We start from the raw sequence: 17,554 nt of genomic DNA, 5'->3' as shown, positions 1-17,554 counted from the left end.
GAACCAGCCCCTAGTGGGCTGGTGTGCCCCCCACTTGGGCCCCCCTGCGCCTAGGGTTGGAAACCCTAGGTGGGGGGGGGGCGCACCACTTGCCTTGGGGGGCACTCCACCCCCCTGGCCGCCGCCCCCTTGGGAGATTGCATCTCCCAGGGCCGGCACCCCCCCTGGGGGCCTATATAAAGGAGGGAAGGGGGAGGTCAGCCGCACCCTGTGTCTTGGCGCCTCCCTCCCCTGCTACACCTCGTCCTCCTCCCGCAGCAGCTTGGCGAAGCCCTGCCGGAGTTCTGCTGCATCCACCACCACGCCGTCGTGCTGCTGGATCTTCATCAACCTCTCCTTCCCCCTTGCTGGATCAAGACGGAGGATACGTCACGCTGACTGTACGTGTGTTGAACGCGGAGGTGCCGTCCGTTCGGCGCTAGGATCTTCGGTGATAGGATCACGACGGGAACGACTACTTCAACCCCGTTCTTTTGAACGCTTCCGCTCGCGATCTACAAAGTGGTATGTAGATGCATCTCTCCTTTCACTCGTTGCTTAGATGAACTCATAGATGGATCTTGGTGAAACCGTAGGAAATTTTTTATTTTCTGCAACGTTCCCCAACAACAAAATGGTACCCAAACTCATTGGGAGCAAGGAGTTAGAGAACCAACAACATATAGGACAAACTCCACATAAATATGTGCATATAGATATGAAAATGAATTTCATGCAGATCTCATCCAATTTGAGACTTGGTGGAGTTCCCCCTATATATTGGGTTAAAGAAAGAAAGCAAGCCAAATAAAATACATGAAGTAAACATGCATGCTCAAGACTTTCAAAACCCGAAACCAAAAGACAAAGAAATGCCAAGTGAAAAGGATACCAAATGGAGAAATCATCACTTGGAAGATATCATTAAAGATACATCAAGGAATGAGATATCCATTGATACACACTAAATTAAAGATGTCAAACTCCTAAGGAGAGGATGGTTCCAAACAAACCAAGCTCTCAACAAAGTTTCATGATGGCACAAGGTACCAAAAGAAAACGGCTTGCCTTCCACCAACACACACTTGATAAGGATCACAAGAAGAGTGTTCTAAAGAAAATAGGATAGCTCCCCCACGAGTTGTGCACTATAGAGAATTAGCTTTTGAATACAAAATGCACAAGACGGGATCACCACTCTCACTATATCTAGAAAACACTAGACAAGACCAAGAAATTAACAATATCCACAAGTGGTATGGAAGACAATGGGAGTTGATACACACCTTGGCAAGAGAAAAGGCAAATAAAAACAAAAGCCAATGTAAAGATGATCAATAAATTCTACCACACATAAGTGACTACCAATTGTCAAAAGACAAAAAGTATTTGGAAATAATTCCCAGTGGTAGATAACAAGGATATCCAACATCATCTTCACAACAAACACAAGCAAATTGCCACTCGTAGAGCTAACATGTCACCTAGGAACAATATAATTTACAATATCAATTCTAGGAGACAATATCTCAAATGTACACATTTTCTAGACTTGTAATATGCACATAGCATATTACTCCCCCATAATGTGATACCAATAAGAACTTAACAAGAGGCAATCAGAGGATCCAACACGAGATAATCAATGGAATTTTTTAAAATTTGAATTTCTCATGAGAGATATACCACATAGCGACTAGATAATTTGGTAATATCAATACTAGATGGTATTCCTCATGTACACACAATTATAGGGTTGCGAAGTGCACAAAGCACGTCACTCCCCCATAATGGGATATTCCATTAATCTCTCACAAGAGCCAACTAAGATTCAACCAAGATGCACTAAGGCTCAACGAACGACACCCAAGTACATGATGTGCAAACCAACATACACAAAGGCAATTTGGAGACACATCATATACAAACACATGCAAGGAACAAAACCAAAACATGCAAGGGGGAAAGTAACTTTCAATGTAAGCAATTTTAAGTACAAGTTACCACAAGGAGGCACATTGGATATAAGATATAAACTTGACGATTCAATTGACTTGGCTTGAGACAATAAGAGTGATGAAGTCCCCTTAATTCTTCATAATGTAGCCAAGTCTCCAATGCCCTCCAACAACACCTATTGATCAAGTTTGAGATAGTTGGTCCCCAACCAAGTTGGGTCCTAAGAGGTTAGTCACAATAGGCTTGGCTACCCAAATGGTTCTTTTCTTGACACCACTTTGAGTACCATCAAACTTGGCAAACACATTGCCAACTTTATCCTTCCCAAGAGAATAGATATCATCAATACTAATTGGGTTGGATAAGTTACCACTAGTGCATGAAGAAACGACGTGGCCTTTCTCACGACATAAGTACCAACGTCTACTCTTCACTTTCTTCTCACTTGATTTCTCAACAAGAGAAGCATTAACTTGAGTCTTCTTGGGAAGAGGCCTTTATTCAACTTGAGGTTGAGCATGAGATTGAACTTGTTCCCTCTTCCCTTGTTGCTTGACACTAATGGCCTTCTTCTGCAATGGGCAAGATCTAACATGATGCCCTTCTACTTTGCACTTGAAGCAAACAATCTTGGCCAAATTCTTGACTTGTTCTTGGCCCTTCCTTTTGTTCATCTTGGACTTCTTCTTCTTATTGGAGTTGAATCCAAGTCCACCTTTGTCATTGGGGGATTTTTGCACACTCAAGATATTGTTGAGTGTGGATTTCCCTTGATGACTCTTTTCCAAGTCTTTCTTCAAAGAAGTGACTTGGGCCTTGAGCTCTTTGATTTCTTCTACATGGTTAGTCTCAACACAAGTACTAGAGGAAGTATAAGCTTCATCGTTAGAGCAACAAGGCAAGGAAAGCAATGGATCACAAGATGTACCAACATTGTGAGTAGATGAATTACAAGGACTAGCATATGGCAATATAGTATTTTGACTAGAAGTAGTGCTAGTATCCACATGAGGCTCACTAGATGTTACCTTAGCAATCATGGCCTCATGAGCTACCTTTAGCACATTATGGGATACTAGAAGATCATCATGAGAGCTTGAGAGCTTTTCATGGCTTTCTTCCAATTTCTCATAATTGCTAGATAGCACCTCAAGTTGAGCCTGTAGCTCAACATTCTCCTTCAAAATGGATGCTTCACAAGTAATGGAGTTAGTAGCACAAGCATCATTATTTACAACAATAGGAGAGGACAACTTGGCAAGCTCTTTTAAATAAGAAGCTTCAAGTTGGGCATGACACTCGGTGAGTTTGATGAGCTCACCCTTGATGAGCCTTGAGCCATTTTCGAGGTGCTCAAAATCCTCAAGGAGTCTAGCATGAGAAACTTCAAGCTTAGCATTTTTAGTTTTGAAATCATTGGCCACCTCAAGAGATCTATCATGAGATTCCCTCACTCTATATAATTCTAGAGCAAAAGTCTCCTCAAGAGATTCGGAGGTGGTTTGTTCATGTTCAAGAGCTTGAGATAGCTCCGCGATCTCATTTGCGTAATCACGCCCATGAGCTTCCATTTTCTCAATGGTGGCCTCATGCTCCTCTAGATGAGATTCCAACTCCTCAATGTATTTCTTGCCATCAATGGCAATGGACATTATTTCCATGAAGTTGGAACGAGCAATTTTATTTTTATGAAGAGCTTTAAAAATCATTTCCCCCTTAGTTTTTAAGGAGGTAACATTATCATTCTCTTCATCACTATCCTCATCATCATTAGCATCAACATCATCATCAAGAGACATATTGGGGTACAAAGTAGGAGATACCTTTGACGCCTTAGCCATAAGGAAAAAAGCAATATATGATGATGTAGGATCCCTTGAGGCACCATTAAACACCACATCTTGTTCCATGGAGTGTTCGGTTTCCTCTATATTGTTAGCACAACAATTCGAGGAAATAGATGCATTTTTATCATGGCAACAAGACATAGCAAGCATATCATCATGAGATTTAGTCAAGCAATTTCTACATGATATGCAAGGACTATCAACACAAGCATGTGAAACATTTGGAGTGCTCGAAGTGTTAAAGCCCAAAGAGGGAGCATTGCAATAAGATAGTGATGAAGGATCATCCACAATAAGCATACTATCATCATTGCAATGACCACCACTACTCACCATATCATTACCTTGTGGCAAACCACATGTAGGTGAAGTAGAAGAAGTTGAGAAGACTATATGACCGGAGGTGGAGGGAGAACAATCATCCCCACAAATATTGGACACACCATATTTATCTCTAAGCTTTGTCCACAACTCATGAGCATCCCGGAACGGCATGAGTTAAAAAATAACTACATTGCTCAAAGCATCGAAAAGCACATTAGAAGCTTGAGCATTGAGATAAGAGTTTTTCTCATCCTCTAAAGATAATCTTTGGGGATCCTTTGGAGGAGAAAAACCCATATCTACAATTCTCTCTAAATTTGGGTCCATGACCCTAAAGAGATTAAGCATGCGAATTACCCAAACATCAAAATTTGTGCCATCGAAACTAAGAGTTTCAGAGAATCCTAATCCTCTAGTCGACATCTTTACTCTCTAGGCGGTTAAGCCCAACAAAGAGAGACGAGGCTCTGATACCAATTGAAAGATCGTGGATGTCGCCTAGAGGGGGGGTGAATAGGCGTTTTAAAATAATTACGGTAGAGGCTTGAACGAATGCGGAATAAACCTAGCGGTTAATTTTTCAAGCACAAAACCTACAACAACTAGGCTCACCTATGTGCACCAACAACTTATGCTAAGCAAGATAAGCAACTATGTGATAGCAAGATATATGACAAGGAACAAAATGGCTATCACAAAGTAAAGTGCATAAGTAAAGGGCTCGGGTAAGAGATAACCGAGGCACGCGGAGACGGCGATGTATCCCGAAGTTCACACCCTTGCAGATGCTAATCTCCGTTTGGAGCAGTGTGGAGGCACAATGCTCCCCAAGAAGCCACTAGGGCCACCGTATTCTCCTCACGCCCTCGCACAATGCAAGATGCCGTGATTCCACTAAGGGACCCTTGAGGGCGGTCACCGAACCCGTACAAATGGCGACCCTTGGGGCGGTCACTGAACCCGTACACTTTGGCAACCCTTGGGGGCGGTCACCGGTACCCGTCAAATTGCTCGGGGCGATCTCCACAACCTAATTGGAGACCCCCGACGCTTGCCCGGAGCTTTACACCACAATGAGATTGAGCTCCGAACACCACCAACCGTCTAGGGCGCCCAAGCACCCAAGAGGAACAAGCTCAAAGGTACCAAGCACCCAAGAGTAATAAGCTTCTCAACTTGTAACTTCCACGTATCACCGTGGAGAACTCAAACCGATGCACAAATGCAATGGCAAGGGCACACATAGTACCCAAGTCCTTCTCTCTCAAATCCCACCAAAGCAACTAATGCTAGAGAGGAAAGTAAGAGGAAGAACAAGAAGGAGAACACAAAGAACTCCAAGATCTAGATCCAAGGGGTTCTCCTCACATAGAGGAGAAAGTGATTGGTGGAAGTGTGGATCTAGATCTCCTCTCTCTTTTGCCTCAAAAACTAGCAAGAATCCATGGAGGGATTAAGAGTTAGCAAGCTCAAAGAAGGTCAACAATGGGGGCAAAAACGAGCTCAAGAGATGGGGAACCATTGGGGAAGAAGACCCCCTTAAATAGGTCCCCACGAATCTGCCCGTTATGTGCAGAAAACTGTAGAACCGGTACAACCGGTGCATGAACCGGTACAACCGTCCAAAGCACAGGAAAAACCAACCTGAGAAAAGCTCTAAGCGGTACAACAGCCTGGGGAACCGGTAGTACCGGTTAAACCGGTAAAACCGGTCAACAACCGCCCAAGAACCGCTCCAAAACAGAAACTAGTCCGGTGGTAGAGCGGTACATGGCCGGAACAACCTCCGGAGCAATTCTGGAGCGGTACAACCGCTCCAAACACCGGTTGTACTGGTCAACCGGTACAACCTCTCTACGGGGCGGTGCAACCTCTCTATGTAAAACAGACAATATCAAAACAGCCACAACTTTCGCATACGAGCTCCGAATTCGATGAAACCAAGTTTGTTGGAAATCTAGCAACAAGGGCTAACACAATCTTGATAGAAATATCAATAAGAAGCAAATTAGAAAATGCCCATAAGAAAATGGTGAGAACCCTTCCTTGGATAACACCGGTGAAACCTCCAACACCGAATACATCATAGAAGACGCATGCAAACTCCGTTTTCGATGAACTCAAGCTTGTCATCAAGATGACCATAAGCTCTAAGACCCACAAAGAGAACCAAACAAGAACCAAGAAACATGATGCAAGGATGCAATGGTTTGAGCTCTCTACTAACGATACGATCAAGCTACCAACTTGAGAGCCCCCCTTGATAGTACGACAAACGATCCTATAACCCGGTCTCCCAACTACCACCACAAGACTGGTAAAATAGAAAACCTATCAAGGGCAAACCTTTGCCTTGCACATGGTCCACTTGAGCTAGATGATGACGATCTTGACTCCCTCAAGTTGGACCACCTTTCTTGATTGTGTTGGCTCGATGAAGACTAGATGATTGCTCCCCCATAGACCACTATGGGTGAGCCTCTCTTCGGCACATCTTCACAAGATAATTGACACCACAAAGGATGGCAAGATTCAAGCACTTGATCTCTTCGTGATGCTCCACTTGAACTTGCAGACGGCAATCATGATGACAATCACCACTTGATGTCATCCTTTCCATGGGTTGTATGATATCTTCCTCTTGACGCAAGCCCATGGACACGTACCTAAACCCACATAGAACTCTCACATAGACCATGGGTTAGTACACAAAGTGCAATGGACAATGCTTACCATACCATGGGATCACTTGATCCCTCTCGGTACATCTTCTACGCTTTGTGAGTTGATCAACTTGATTCACTCTTGACTTAGTCTTGATCAACCTCGAATCTTTCCAACTCTCTTCATTTGGATGATGTCTCGAAGGCAAACATGAATGATCACACAATCTTCTTCTTCAAGACATGCTTGCAATAAGCTCAACACTCACATGACCAATCTTTGGATAATTCCTTAATAGCACCTTGGTCAACTCAGAAACTCCTTGAAACCAACACATGGACTTCAAGAAAAGCCTATGGACAAAACCTTCAAATATAACTCAAGGCAACCATTAGTCCATAGAGATTGTCATCAATTACCAAAACCAAACATGGGGGCATCGCATGTTCTTTCAAAGTTGTTATTCTTCGTCTAAGGAAAAATATTTGATGTTAGAAGAAAGATGTCCAACTATTTGGTTCAGATTTCATTGACAGACAACTCACGAGAATCGAATGACCCATTTTTCTCCAGGCACTTAGGTGGTTTCAGATCCCAAAAAAAACACCGCACCTAAATATATTAGTTTTATGTGTATAATTGAGAAATGAATTAATTGAAGCGAGAAATCTGAGAGGACGGTCAAGTAAGATGCACAAGGTAGAAAATAAGCAGAGAGGGTTCATAGTTTGAGACCGAGATAGATGGATAGAAGGTGGTGGAGGAATAAGAATAGTGACTTAATGATAAAGGAAATGGTGTATGTGAGTGACTTAATGATAAAGAAAATGGTGTATGTTAGATCACATTGGTGTTTTTGGAGGACTGATGCAATTGGTGTTGAAATAATAAAATATGCATGCTCTTGTTGCAACATACAGGTTATGTATGCCCCTGTTGCAACATACATGTCTCATTGGTATGTATCGGTCGTCAATGCCAAAAAATACGAGATTCAATTATTGGCCTCAGTTGATGCTCGGTCAAACGGAGTGACCTTGTTGCTGTTGTAACCAGAAACATAAACTAAAGCAGGTGTTGGATTTCAAGCTGGTGTTAAAGATCTATCCGTTATTTTTGGTCCTCTTTATATAACTTTTGTTTGCCTCAAACTCTACTGTATTTTTCATATAAAATAGTTACTGAGACTTGAGAAGCGTTGAACTTTAGACAAGAGTCTAGATATTATTAATTAATTCAATTACAAGGATGTACCTGGCTATTTTGTTTTTGATTTCATGCTCTCATGGAACGATGAAGAATTGCTTCGTTCGGTTTGCAAGGTGAGTATTCTCATTGCACATTTTTAGATCTTCCACGTGAAATATTAATGCTAACTACATATATTGCCTGTGCAGGATGGTTATCAGTTGAGAAGGAAGTTCTATTATACTTGCTCAAATATCATGCAAATGAAGCTAAAGACAACATTCCTGATATTGCGCGAGAATATCTTATACACGTCAAGTAGATCTTAATTCATAACAAATTATTAGTTGGATCTTCACTCTCTATGTATACATCGTCAAATTACTTTTCTCTATCAACTTACATTGTAAGTTTAGTAGATTTAAATTATTGTGATTATGATCGGTGTTGCTGCCAGTTATAACAAGAAATAAACTTTGTCTTCTCTTTCCTCTTCCACAGAAAAGATCTCAAGCTTTCCTCTTCCTCCTGTCGGCGCCGCCGCCGATCCACCCCGTCTTCGATGGTCTTTTGGGCCATGGAGTTGCGAAGGACCTCGGCCCCACGCCGGCGGGACGGATCTCATTCTCGTTCTTGTTAGGTTCATAGTCTTGGTTGGGACTGTGTGCCGCGGCGATGTTCCTCGGTAGGAATAATGTCTCCCATGTTCTATCCATATCCCGGTGGTGCGTCTAGCATCGTCGGAGGGCGCACGGAGGTGTGTCTCCATCGGATCTCACGGGATTCGGTCGGTGCAGGTCTTTGGTGGATCTTTTTGGATCTGGTCTGTGTTCATCTTCATTTGGATGTTTATAGGTTTGATTCTTCCGTTCTATGACTTTCTTCATCGAGCGATGGTTGTTGCTCTGGTGCCCTTGTGCTATGTGGCCTTAGCACGACGACTTCTCGACTGTCGACTATAATAAGGTTTGAGCGGCTCAAGCGAGGGAGGGGCGATGACGGCGGCGCTGTGTTCATCTTCATTTGGATGTTTACAAGTTTGATTCTTCCGATCTACGACTTTCTTCATCGGGCGATGCTTGTTGCTCTTGTGCCCTTGTGATATGTGGCCTTAGCACAATGACTTCTCGACTGTCAACTATAATAAGGTTTGCGCGGCTCCAGCGAGGGAGGGGTGATGACAGCGGCACACCTTCGTCTCGCTCCAGTGTATGTAGTCGTCGCTAGGTGGTTTGTAATTTCTATTATCTCTGATGTTCTTCATACTACCATGTTTAAAGATGAATAGATTGAAAGTTTCCCACGTAGAAAATTAGTTTTCAATTATTACCATTGTTGCTATTTTTACGATACATATGAAATTTAACATGCATTATATTTATATATAGAACTCCAAGAAAATATTTCAAATGCCCGTGGCAACGCACGGGCATTGTACTGGTTTTAATGGTTCAACACTAATCGTGTCCGACATATACCTTACACCCACAGAAACCTAGATTTTGTTAGATTAGTTTTGATTTATGGGTAGAGGTAGACAAGGAAGGATTTGATTTAGGTAAGGTTTTGTTAAAATTTGATTTGATTTGGGTATACATAGGGGAATGTGAAGTTTTTATTTAGTGGAGGTTTGGTAAGATTTGATTTGATTAATGAATGTTGTTTTGGTAAGATTCTACTAAGTAAATGCAGGGCATGGTTTTCTAGTAGACCAAGGATAGAAAAGTACCCACTTGATTTAGATTAGTCCAAACCAAGGAAGGCATGAAGAGGAAAACCTAAGGTCGGGGAGACGGAGGGAGTAAACCTGAAGGCGAGACATCAGACACATTAATTCCCCTTTAATATTAAAGATACTCCAAAAGGGCTTTAAAAAAAATGCAGCGTCAACAATTGACTCTATGTATTACGCGTAGCCCCGTGAGCGCATCTAAGCCCTATTATTTTTCAAATGTGTTCGTCTGATAAACCTGCCATTCAGTCTTCCATCTTGTTCAGACACTCCAAACCTCATTTCTCCCCTAGATTTGAGAGAGGTTTGAGAGCTCCACTGGTTTCTCTCTCCACCTGCACCCTCAGCAACCCACTCTATCCCCTTGCCTTGCTCACTGCACCTCGACGTCATGTCCCGTTGGATGTAGACGAATCTCATTTGACGCCTTTCCAATACTGGATGGGAGGCAAACGTGGATGCTTAGTGGTCTTCAGGCTTGATGGTTCCGAGGGGTTGTTTCGATTGCAGTATCCAGGCTTCATGGTTCTGAGAGGTTGTCTAGATCGCACCATGATCTGTCGGGCCAAATATTTGGCATTGACCGAAGTGAGGGCGGCTATTCGGCTGGGTTCCCATTTTCTGTCTCGTCGAATGCCAATCAGCTCGTCCTATTCAACTAGCGGGTAGTGCGCGGCGGCACGCCACGCCACATGGATTAATTAGCTATTTTGTATTTTTGTATTATTTGGTAAGTTGTCCCAAGACCCGATTCATGGCAAAGTAGTTCATGCAAGGAGAAGGTACATCCAGTTGGTATATGCATATGTGATGTCTTGGACGCAGAATTGCGAAGCTCTTGTTCTCTTCTTAGGCCAGAGATGTTGATCCTTCAGCTGTGCTTCACTACGCAAAATTGCGAAGCTCTTGTTCTCTTCTTAGACCAGAGATGTTGATCCTTCAGCTGGGTTTCGCTGATAGTTTTTGAGTTGTTAGATGAATTTTGTTCTAAAACTCTGTGCTAGTTTTCATGAATTTCGTTGTGAAACTTTACGCGATATACACAAAATCGTATACAACTGCAGTTTGTTTTGAAACTTCACGCTATATACACAAAATCGTATGCAACTACAGAAGTTCCTGTCAATTGAAATGTAGATGTGATGGTAAAAGGCCACGGAAGAATGTAGTATATTTTAAATATTTCTAACTTGATTACAAAATGGTAAAACAAATATCTTGGGCAGTGGTTAAGACTTCACAAACCTCGACTGCTACAATATGTCAAATTTTCTCAAAGCTAACTTACATGAGAATAAATGTAACCATCAATATTCCATACGATTGTTCTCGTTCTTTTGTGCTCTAGATTATCTTACCTTTTTTTCCGCATGCTCTATATATTGCAAAAAAAATAAAAAAAAACTGACGCTATTGCGCTGACGTTCGGTCAGACCCTCCCGCACGCGGCACAGTCCTGACCGCACATCTTCTCATGGTGTGTGCCTAGCTAGCTGCACTTGGACTGCACCGAGCGGTGGTGTGGCTGTGGACTGAGATCCACTATTCCCGAATCTGTGTAGCTTCTCGAATCTCCCTGCCTATTCCCCACCTCCACCATTCCCCGTTCTCCCTAGTTCATTTGTTCCTTGCATTGCCGGCTCAACGCCGCCCCTCGCCGTGGCTCCTGCGTCTCCTCTCAGCCCGGAGTAGGAATTGAGTGGTCCTCACCTGCGCAGCACGCCTCGGCGAGGTACGTGGTTGTCTCGAGGTAGAGGGTGGCTTAGAGAGGGAGAAGCCGGCAGACAATGTCATGAGCTCAGAAGAATAGGAGGAAGCGAGGCCGCGTGAGGCAGAGGAGAAGAAGCAATCGAGTGCTCCTCGCTTGCAAGTGAGGCCGCCAAAGCCGGAGGAGAAGAGGAAGCGGCAAGGTAGGGCGTGGTGGTGGCGGGATCTCCGACATGCTCACCATTGGGGAGTGGCGGCGATCAGAGCTAGCTAGGCGCGGCAAGTCCCCATGAGAGGTTCACGGTTCAGATTTCAGACCATTCACAAGCCGTGCAGGTACCTACTCACCCAAGTGCTACATCTCCATGTGTCTAATCCCCATTTTTCAGCTAACTGCAATTCTCACACCATGTCGGCCCGCGGTTCGACATGGGACGTTTTGTGCTTCATCAAGAGCTTCTGCACAGTGAGCCTGACAAAGACGGCCGTCATGCTTTCCTCCCCTGTCAAGGTAAGCTACATCAACAGAAACACACAAATTGTATAAGCCTGCTTACATTACATATCATATAACAAACGCAATCGATCCTAGTGTTCACCGTTGATATGTGATAGAACACCAGCAGAAGAGGTGTGAATTTGTTCTTGTTTGCAGTATCTGTTTTGTTGCGGTTCACATGTAACAATACAGTGGCAACTAAATATATATTTTTTGCCATGACTAACTATATGCATCATTATACGTGCAGCTTTCTCTAGCCAGAGTTTTTTTTTTTTTTTTGCTAATTCATAAAGCAATACATAGATTGAAAGGTTATTGCACAACGGAACAGTAGAAGAATGAGAAATTGGAGGGTATTGAGTTCACAGAAAATCTGAATGGCGATGCAAACACAAATGGCTTAAAAGAGCAAACTGTGCTTGGCTATGAAAAGAGAGGAGCAAAACTGTAGACTGCGACATACAATCACAGCTCGAATTCACATTCATACAGAAGCGTGAGAAATCACCCTGTACAGTTTCAATCACAGGAACCTACTTCCAGTCGTATATTGCTGAAATCATAGGACAGTAAACTATATCTCTAGCCTCACATGACTTCCGGAGCAACTTCATTCCATAGTGAGGCAGAAGTCACAGATGTTTCTATATATGCATTTACTGAATGGATGAGCTTTGTCCAGAATTACCCTGCAAGTGGTACAGCTCCAGTACCAAGTCTAACAATATAGTAGTGAAGAATCATAAAATCAGAGCACACTGGAGCCTGCGTTGTTCTTGATAGCACATACCTCAAGTAGAATAGCCCCTTCCATCTGGCCACTTCGTAGGTTGACTGATTTGTGAGAGCTCTGCAAAAAATAGAAGGGTTTTAGCCAAACATGCATTAGAGACAAAACATAGTTGCCCGTCGCGACAGAGGTGGAGCCGCCAAGGAGCGGGGGTAGCCCAAGCCCGAGCGTCCAGGCCGTGCCCTGCCGCGTCGGCGACGTTGTGGCACTCCTTGGAGAGACGAGGGCGTCCGCTGTGGCTGGCCGCAACGTGGCCATGTGCCACGAACGGGCGCCCGGCGAGGACGGTCTGACCGCGGATCCTGCTCCCGCGTGGTCCACGGGGTTGACGCCCGGGTCGAGCGCCCGACGACGACTCCGTGGGGGGCCGTTGCGCCGGAGCCGCCTACCGCGCAGGTTGAGCCGGAGGGTGCGCCGAAGAGCGGGCGGAGTCCGAGCGCCCTGGCCGTGTGGCTGTGCTCCGCCACGTCGGAAACGGCGTGGCACTCGGTGCAGACACGGCACCTTCCGCTGTTGTTGGCGGCGATGAGGGAGGGGCGCCCACCGAGGAGGGGCCCGGCCGTGGGGATGGCGGATCCCGCCCGGGCCATCGGTGTGACGACGGCGATAGGAATGGCATGCCACGGTCTGAGTTCCACCGAGGAAGCACAACAGAGATGGGGCGAGGTTGGAGGGATAGGTTGTGTATGCAGCTGGGTTTCACGTACCTGCGGAAAAGAACGGCCGTCTCCAGCGCCGGGAGCGTTCGCCAGCAGTGGCAGATACATGTCACGTGCTCACCGCTTGCCCCCATGGCAGCGCCGTCCGGCTGCTCAGCCCACCCGCCCTCCGATTGATTGGGTGTTCCTCCAATCCTCCTCATGTGCAGCATAGCGCGGCTTTGTCAGCCAGTAGCGCCGGCACCTTGGGTACCCGGCTGCGACCGTCCCATCCTCTGTACGCACACCATTCTTTCTGCATCTTTCTCTTTGCCATGGACGAGAGCTCGTCTTCTGTTGGGCGATGGGAGACTCCTTATTTATACAAGAGAAAAGGCGGTGGGACCATAGACTGGATGGATCCACGAACGATCTCGAGACATCTCGCAAACCGACGTGGTGAAAACCGTGCCACGCGGCCCACGATTGGAGGAAGACCAGACATTGTAAGGGACAGATTAGACATTCAAAGCGGCGGTCGACCTCTCTAGAAATCCAAACGTGTAAAATGCTTTGCCAGAAAAAAAAAAAGCTACGCCCAGAGACTCTTGAGCACACGCGTCGTGCTAACAAGGGCGGTAAAAAAATTTCCGAAAAGTCCAGAAAAATCAAACCCTTGCAGGCCTAGTCTTCTTAGTATGTGCGACCAAATTATTGGCGGTCTGTTGGCAGCCGAATCATATGCCAAAATTATGGCCGGCCGATGATTGGCAGGGCTACCAGGCACAGAATCGAAACTGACCCTGAATGTCCTAATCTGGTCAATAGTTGTTCGAGTGATGGCTCGTTCTTCCATGCAGTTCACTTTTCTAGACACTGCTTGGAATGACGGAACCCAAAATGAGACACGTCGTAGGTGGCGACGAAGGATTTAAGATCCGATGGTCTTTCTGATTTTGTTTTACCTACAATGTATGATTTTACGACTCGTGGGAGACACTTCTTCTCAGGTTTGTTCTGGTTGAAACCAGGGTCTGTCTATGTCACATCTAGATGTGAGATAATATCTCACATCTAAATGTGACATCACCTCTAAAAACTACCCTTGTTGACAAACAAAACAGACTGTTTGCTCTTGATCCCTCCTCCACGTGGACTTGTTTGTATGTTTTGGCTTGTATTGTTTTGTCCCTCCCACCAAACCCACCCAGCCCAACTACCCTGCCTCCTGGGCCTTGTTTCTTGGGCTTTTTTTTTTTGCATGTTTGTTTGTTTGACAGAAAAAAAGGACCAGGCTTTGTTTGTCTGCAGAAAACACTTGCTTGCTTGTAGAAGAAGTTTTGGTGGCTGGAAAAGTAAAACCCAGACAGGGTTTATGCAGCTTTAGAAACAAACAGAGGTTGGTCTTATACGGCCTTGTAGATACTTTTCACCTCTCTCTTTTTCCATCTGTTGATGGGAGAAACAAGCAGAGGCTGGTGTGTAGGAAAAACGCACATCAGTTGGCTGTCATCAGTTCAAGATCCCTCAATCAAAAATACAGGGCTAGAAACAGAGCAGACAAACATTGTTGAGAAGGAAATTTATATTCTGAATGGGGGAAATGCATGATGACAAAATGGCCATAAGCAATCACATTCATAGTTCCATCCATACAAATCTGCAGACTGGAGTAAATGACAAAGCATACTTAACTTGTTAGGAAAAATTGCTTATTTTGTAAATGAAACACTCCATTCTCAAGTAAAAAAAGAGAGAAAAATCTTTGAAACTAACTACAATCATCTGTGATAGAATTCCTTAGATGACTAAATCAGAGTGTGTTGTTTCATGTTGGCAGAAAAATAAATAAATAAGTTCATATACCTGATAAGCAAGAAATAGGATCATATAACGGTGGTTTGCTTGTTTTAAGGTAAAAAAATGGTGTGTATCAGGTTGTGGTTCAACTTTCAGTCTTCACCATACAAGTGATGACAGCTACAACTGATGTAAAAATAGTAGCCTACATCTGATCAAAATCTTTCGTTGAAAAAAAAAAGAAAGCAACTACAACTTTCAGTCTTCACATACAAAACACAAGCATAAACCTTTTGAATATCTATTCCAACAATAGTTTTGATTCATTGAAACATTGCATTTTGCAGAAATGAAGATATCTATGCAGGAGACTACATTGGTACTCAGGTGTGATCCAGCTTAGAAAAACCTGATTGAGGACAAAAACAAAGATAAACTTACTTGTAGGTTTTGATCGTAGCCTACGCGCTCCCGGTACCCTGGAATGGTATTTGACCTGAAGCTTTCTCAAATGCAAGGCAACTAAGCTAATTTTCTGCAGATGCTTCCACCTTACTCATTCGCCTATCCGGTCCATCAGTTTGGAATAACATCAAATCCTCTGGCTGTTGTGAGTAACAATTCAATTCCGGTTGCACCTCCAGGCTCCACTTGCAAGTGGCATCAAAACAGAAGACCCAGTTGCAAGTCAAGGGTCCACTTGCAAGTGGCATGAAAATAGAAGACCCGGTGGCAAGTCGAGTGTCTACTTGCAAGTGGCATCAAAAAAAGAAGATTTGGTTGCAAGTCGAGGGTCCACTTGCAAGTGGCATCAAAAACAAAGGAACCCGGTGCTAGTCGAGGGTCCACTTGCAAGTGGCATAAAGAAAGAAGACCTGGTTGCAAGTCGAGGGTCCACTTACAAGTGGCATGAAAAACAAAGGAACCCGGTTGCGAGTCGAGGGTCCACTTGCAAGTGGCATCAAAAAAAATAGAAGACGCAGTTGCAAGACGAGGGTGCACTTGCAAGTGGCATCAAATAAAAAGACACAGTGGCAAGTCGAGGGTCCACTTGAAAGTGGTATGAAAACAAAAGACCCAGTTGCAAATCGAGGGTCCACTTGCAAGTGGCATCAAAAAAAGAAAGACCTGGTTGCAAGTAGGGGGTCCACTTGCAAGTGGCATCTAACAAAAAGACCGAGTTGCAAGTCGAGGGTCGACTTACCCTCGACTTGCAAGTGGCATCAAACAAGAAGACCCAGTTGCAAGTCGAGGGTCGACTTGCAAGTGGCATCAAACAAAAAAGACCCACTTGCAAGTCGAGGATCCACTTGCAAGTGGCATGAAAATTGAAGACCCGGTTGCATGTCGAGGGTCCACTTGCAAGTGGCATCAAAAAAAATAGAAGACGCAGTTGCAAGTCGATGGCCCACTTGCAAGTGGCATGAAAAACAAAGGAACTCGGTTGCACGTCGAGGGTCCACTTGCAAGTGGCATCAAAAAAAGAAGACCTGGTTGCAAGTCGATGATCCACTTGCAAGTGGCATGAAAAACAAAGGAACTGGTTGCAAGTCGAGGGTCCACTTGCCAGTGGCATAAAAAAATTAGAAGAAGTAGTTGCAAGTCAAGGATCCACTTGCAAGTGGCATGAAAAACAAAGGAACCCGGTTGCAAGTCGAGGGTCCACTTGAGAGTGGCATCAAAAAAATAGAAGACGCGGTTGCAAGTCGAGGATCCACTTGCAAGTGGCATTAAACAAAAAGACACAGTAGCAAGTAGAGGGTCCACTTGCAAGTGGTATGAAAACAGAAGACCTAGTTGCAAGTCGAGGCTCGGCTTGCAAGTGGCATGAAACAAGTAATTGGATCGCAAAGTCGAGCGTCCACTTCCAAGTGGCATCAAGAATAGAAGACCCAGTTGCAAGTTGAGGGTCGACTTGCAAAGTGGCATCAAACAAGAAGACCCAGTTGAAAACTGAGGGTCGACTTGCAAGTGGCATCAAACAAAAAAGACTCAGTTGCAAGTCGAGGGTCCACTTGCAAGTGGCATGAAAACAGAAGACCCAGTTGCAAGTCGAGGGTCGACTTGCAAGTGGTATCAAACAAAAAAACCGCAGTTACAAGTCGAGGGTCCACTTGCAAGTGGCATAAAAAAAGACACGGTTGCAAGTCAAGGGTCCACTTGCAAGTGGCATCAAACAAAAAGACCCCACTTGCAAGTGGCATCAAACAAAAAGACCCCACTTGCAAGTGGCATCAAACAAAAAGACCCCACTTGCAAGTCGAGGGTCCACTTGCAAGTGGGATGAAAACAGAAGACCCGGTTGCAAGTCGAGGGTCCACTTGCAAGTGGGATGAAAACAGAAGACCTAGTTGCAAGTCGAGGGTCCACTTGCAAGTGACATCAAAAATAGAAGACCCAGTTGTAAGTTGAGGGTCGACTTGC

At 44.5% G+C, this 17,554-nt stretch overlaps 1 protein-coding gene across 4 annotated transcripts; it reads right to left on the bottom strand.

The window, feature by feature from the left end:
• Nucleotides 1–11,741: 11,741 nt before the first annotated feature.
• Nucleotides 11,742–13,888, bottom strand: LOC119349816. Of its 4 annotated transcripts, none has more exons than XM_037617908.1 (3): nt 13,400–13,888; nt 12,693–12,752; nt 11,742–11,916 (listed from the first exon to the last, which is right to left on the bottom strand). In XM_037617908.1, exons 1-3 carry the CDS (start codon nt 13,561–13,563, stop codon nt 11,907–11,909), a joined length of 234 nt encoding a protein of 77 aa, XP_037473805.1. In that variant the 5' UTR covers nt 13,564–13,888; the 3' UTR covers nt 11,742–11,906. The 4 variants fall into 4 exon arrangements, with proteins under 4 accessions (XP_037473805.1, XP_037473803.1, XP_037473802.1 ...); XM_037617906.1 differs by having other exon boundaries at nt 11,742–11,903; XM_037617907.1 differs by lacking the exon at nt 11,742–11,916 and adding an exon at nt 12,339–12,591.
• Nucleotides 13,889–17,554: the final 3,666 nt, after the last annotated feature.

The sequence above is a fragment of the Triticum dicoccoides genome, chromosome 1B (assembly GCF_002162155.2).
Source record: "Triticum dicoccoides isolate Atlit2015 ecotype Zavitan chromosome 1B, WEW_v2.0, whole genome shotgun sequence".
Taxonomy (NCBI): domain Eukaryota; kingdom Viridiplantae; phylum Streptophyta; class Magnoliopsida; order Poales; family Poaceae; genus Triticum; species Triticum dicoccoides.
This window is presented reverse-complemented; position numbering and strand designations above follow the sequence as displayed.

Excerpts from the sequence above, each read along its gene's own strand:
- LOC119349816 (XM_037617905.1), bottom strand. The coding sequence starts at position 12,950 with ATGGCCACGTTGCGGCCAGCCACAGCGGACGCCCTCGTCTCTCCAAGG. Across the intron at positions 11,917-12,692 it reads AAGGGGCTATTCTACTTGAG|CTTACCTTGACAGGGGAGGA; the intron begins GTATGTGCTATC and ends CTGTTGATGTAG.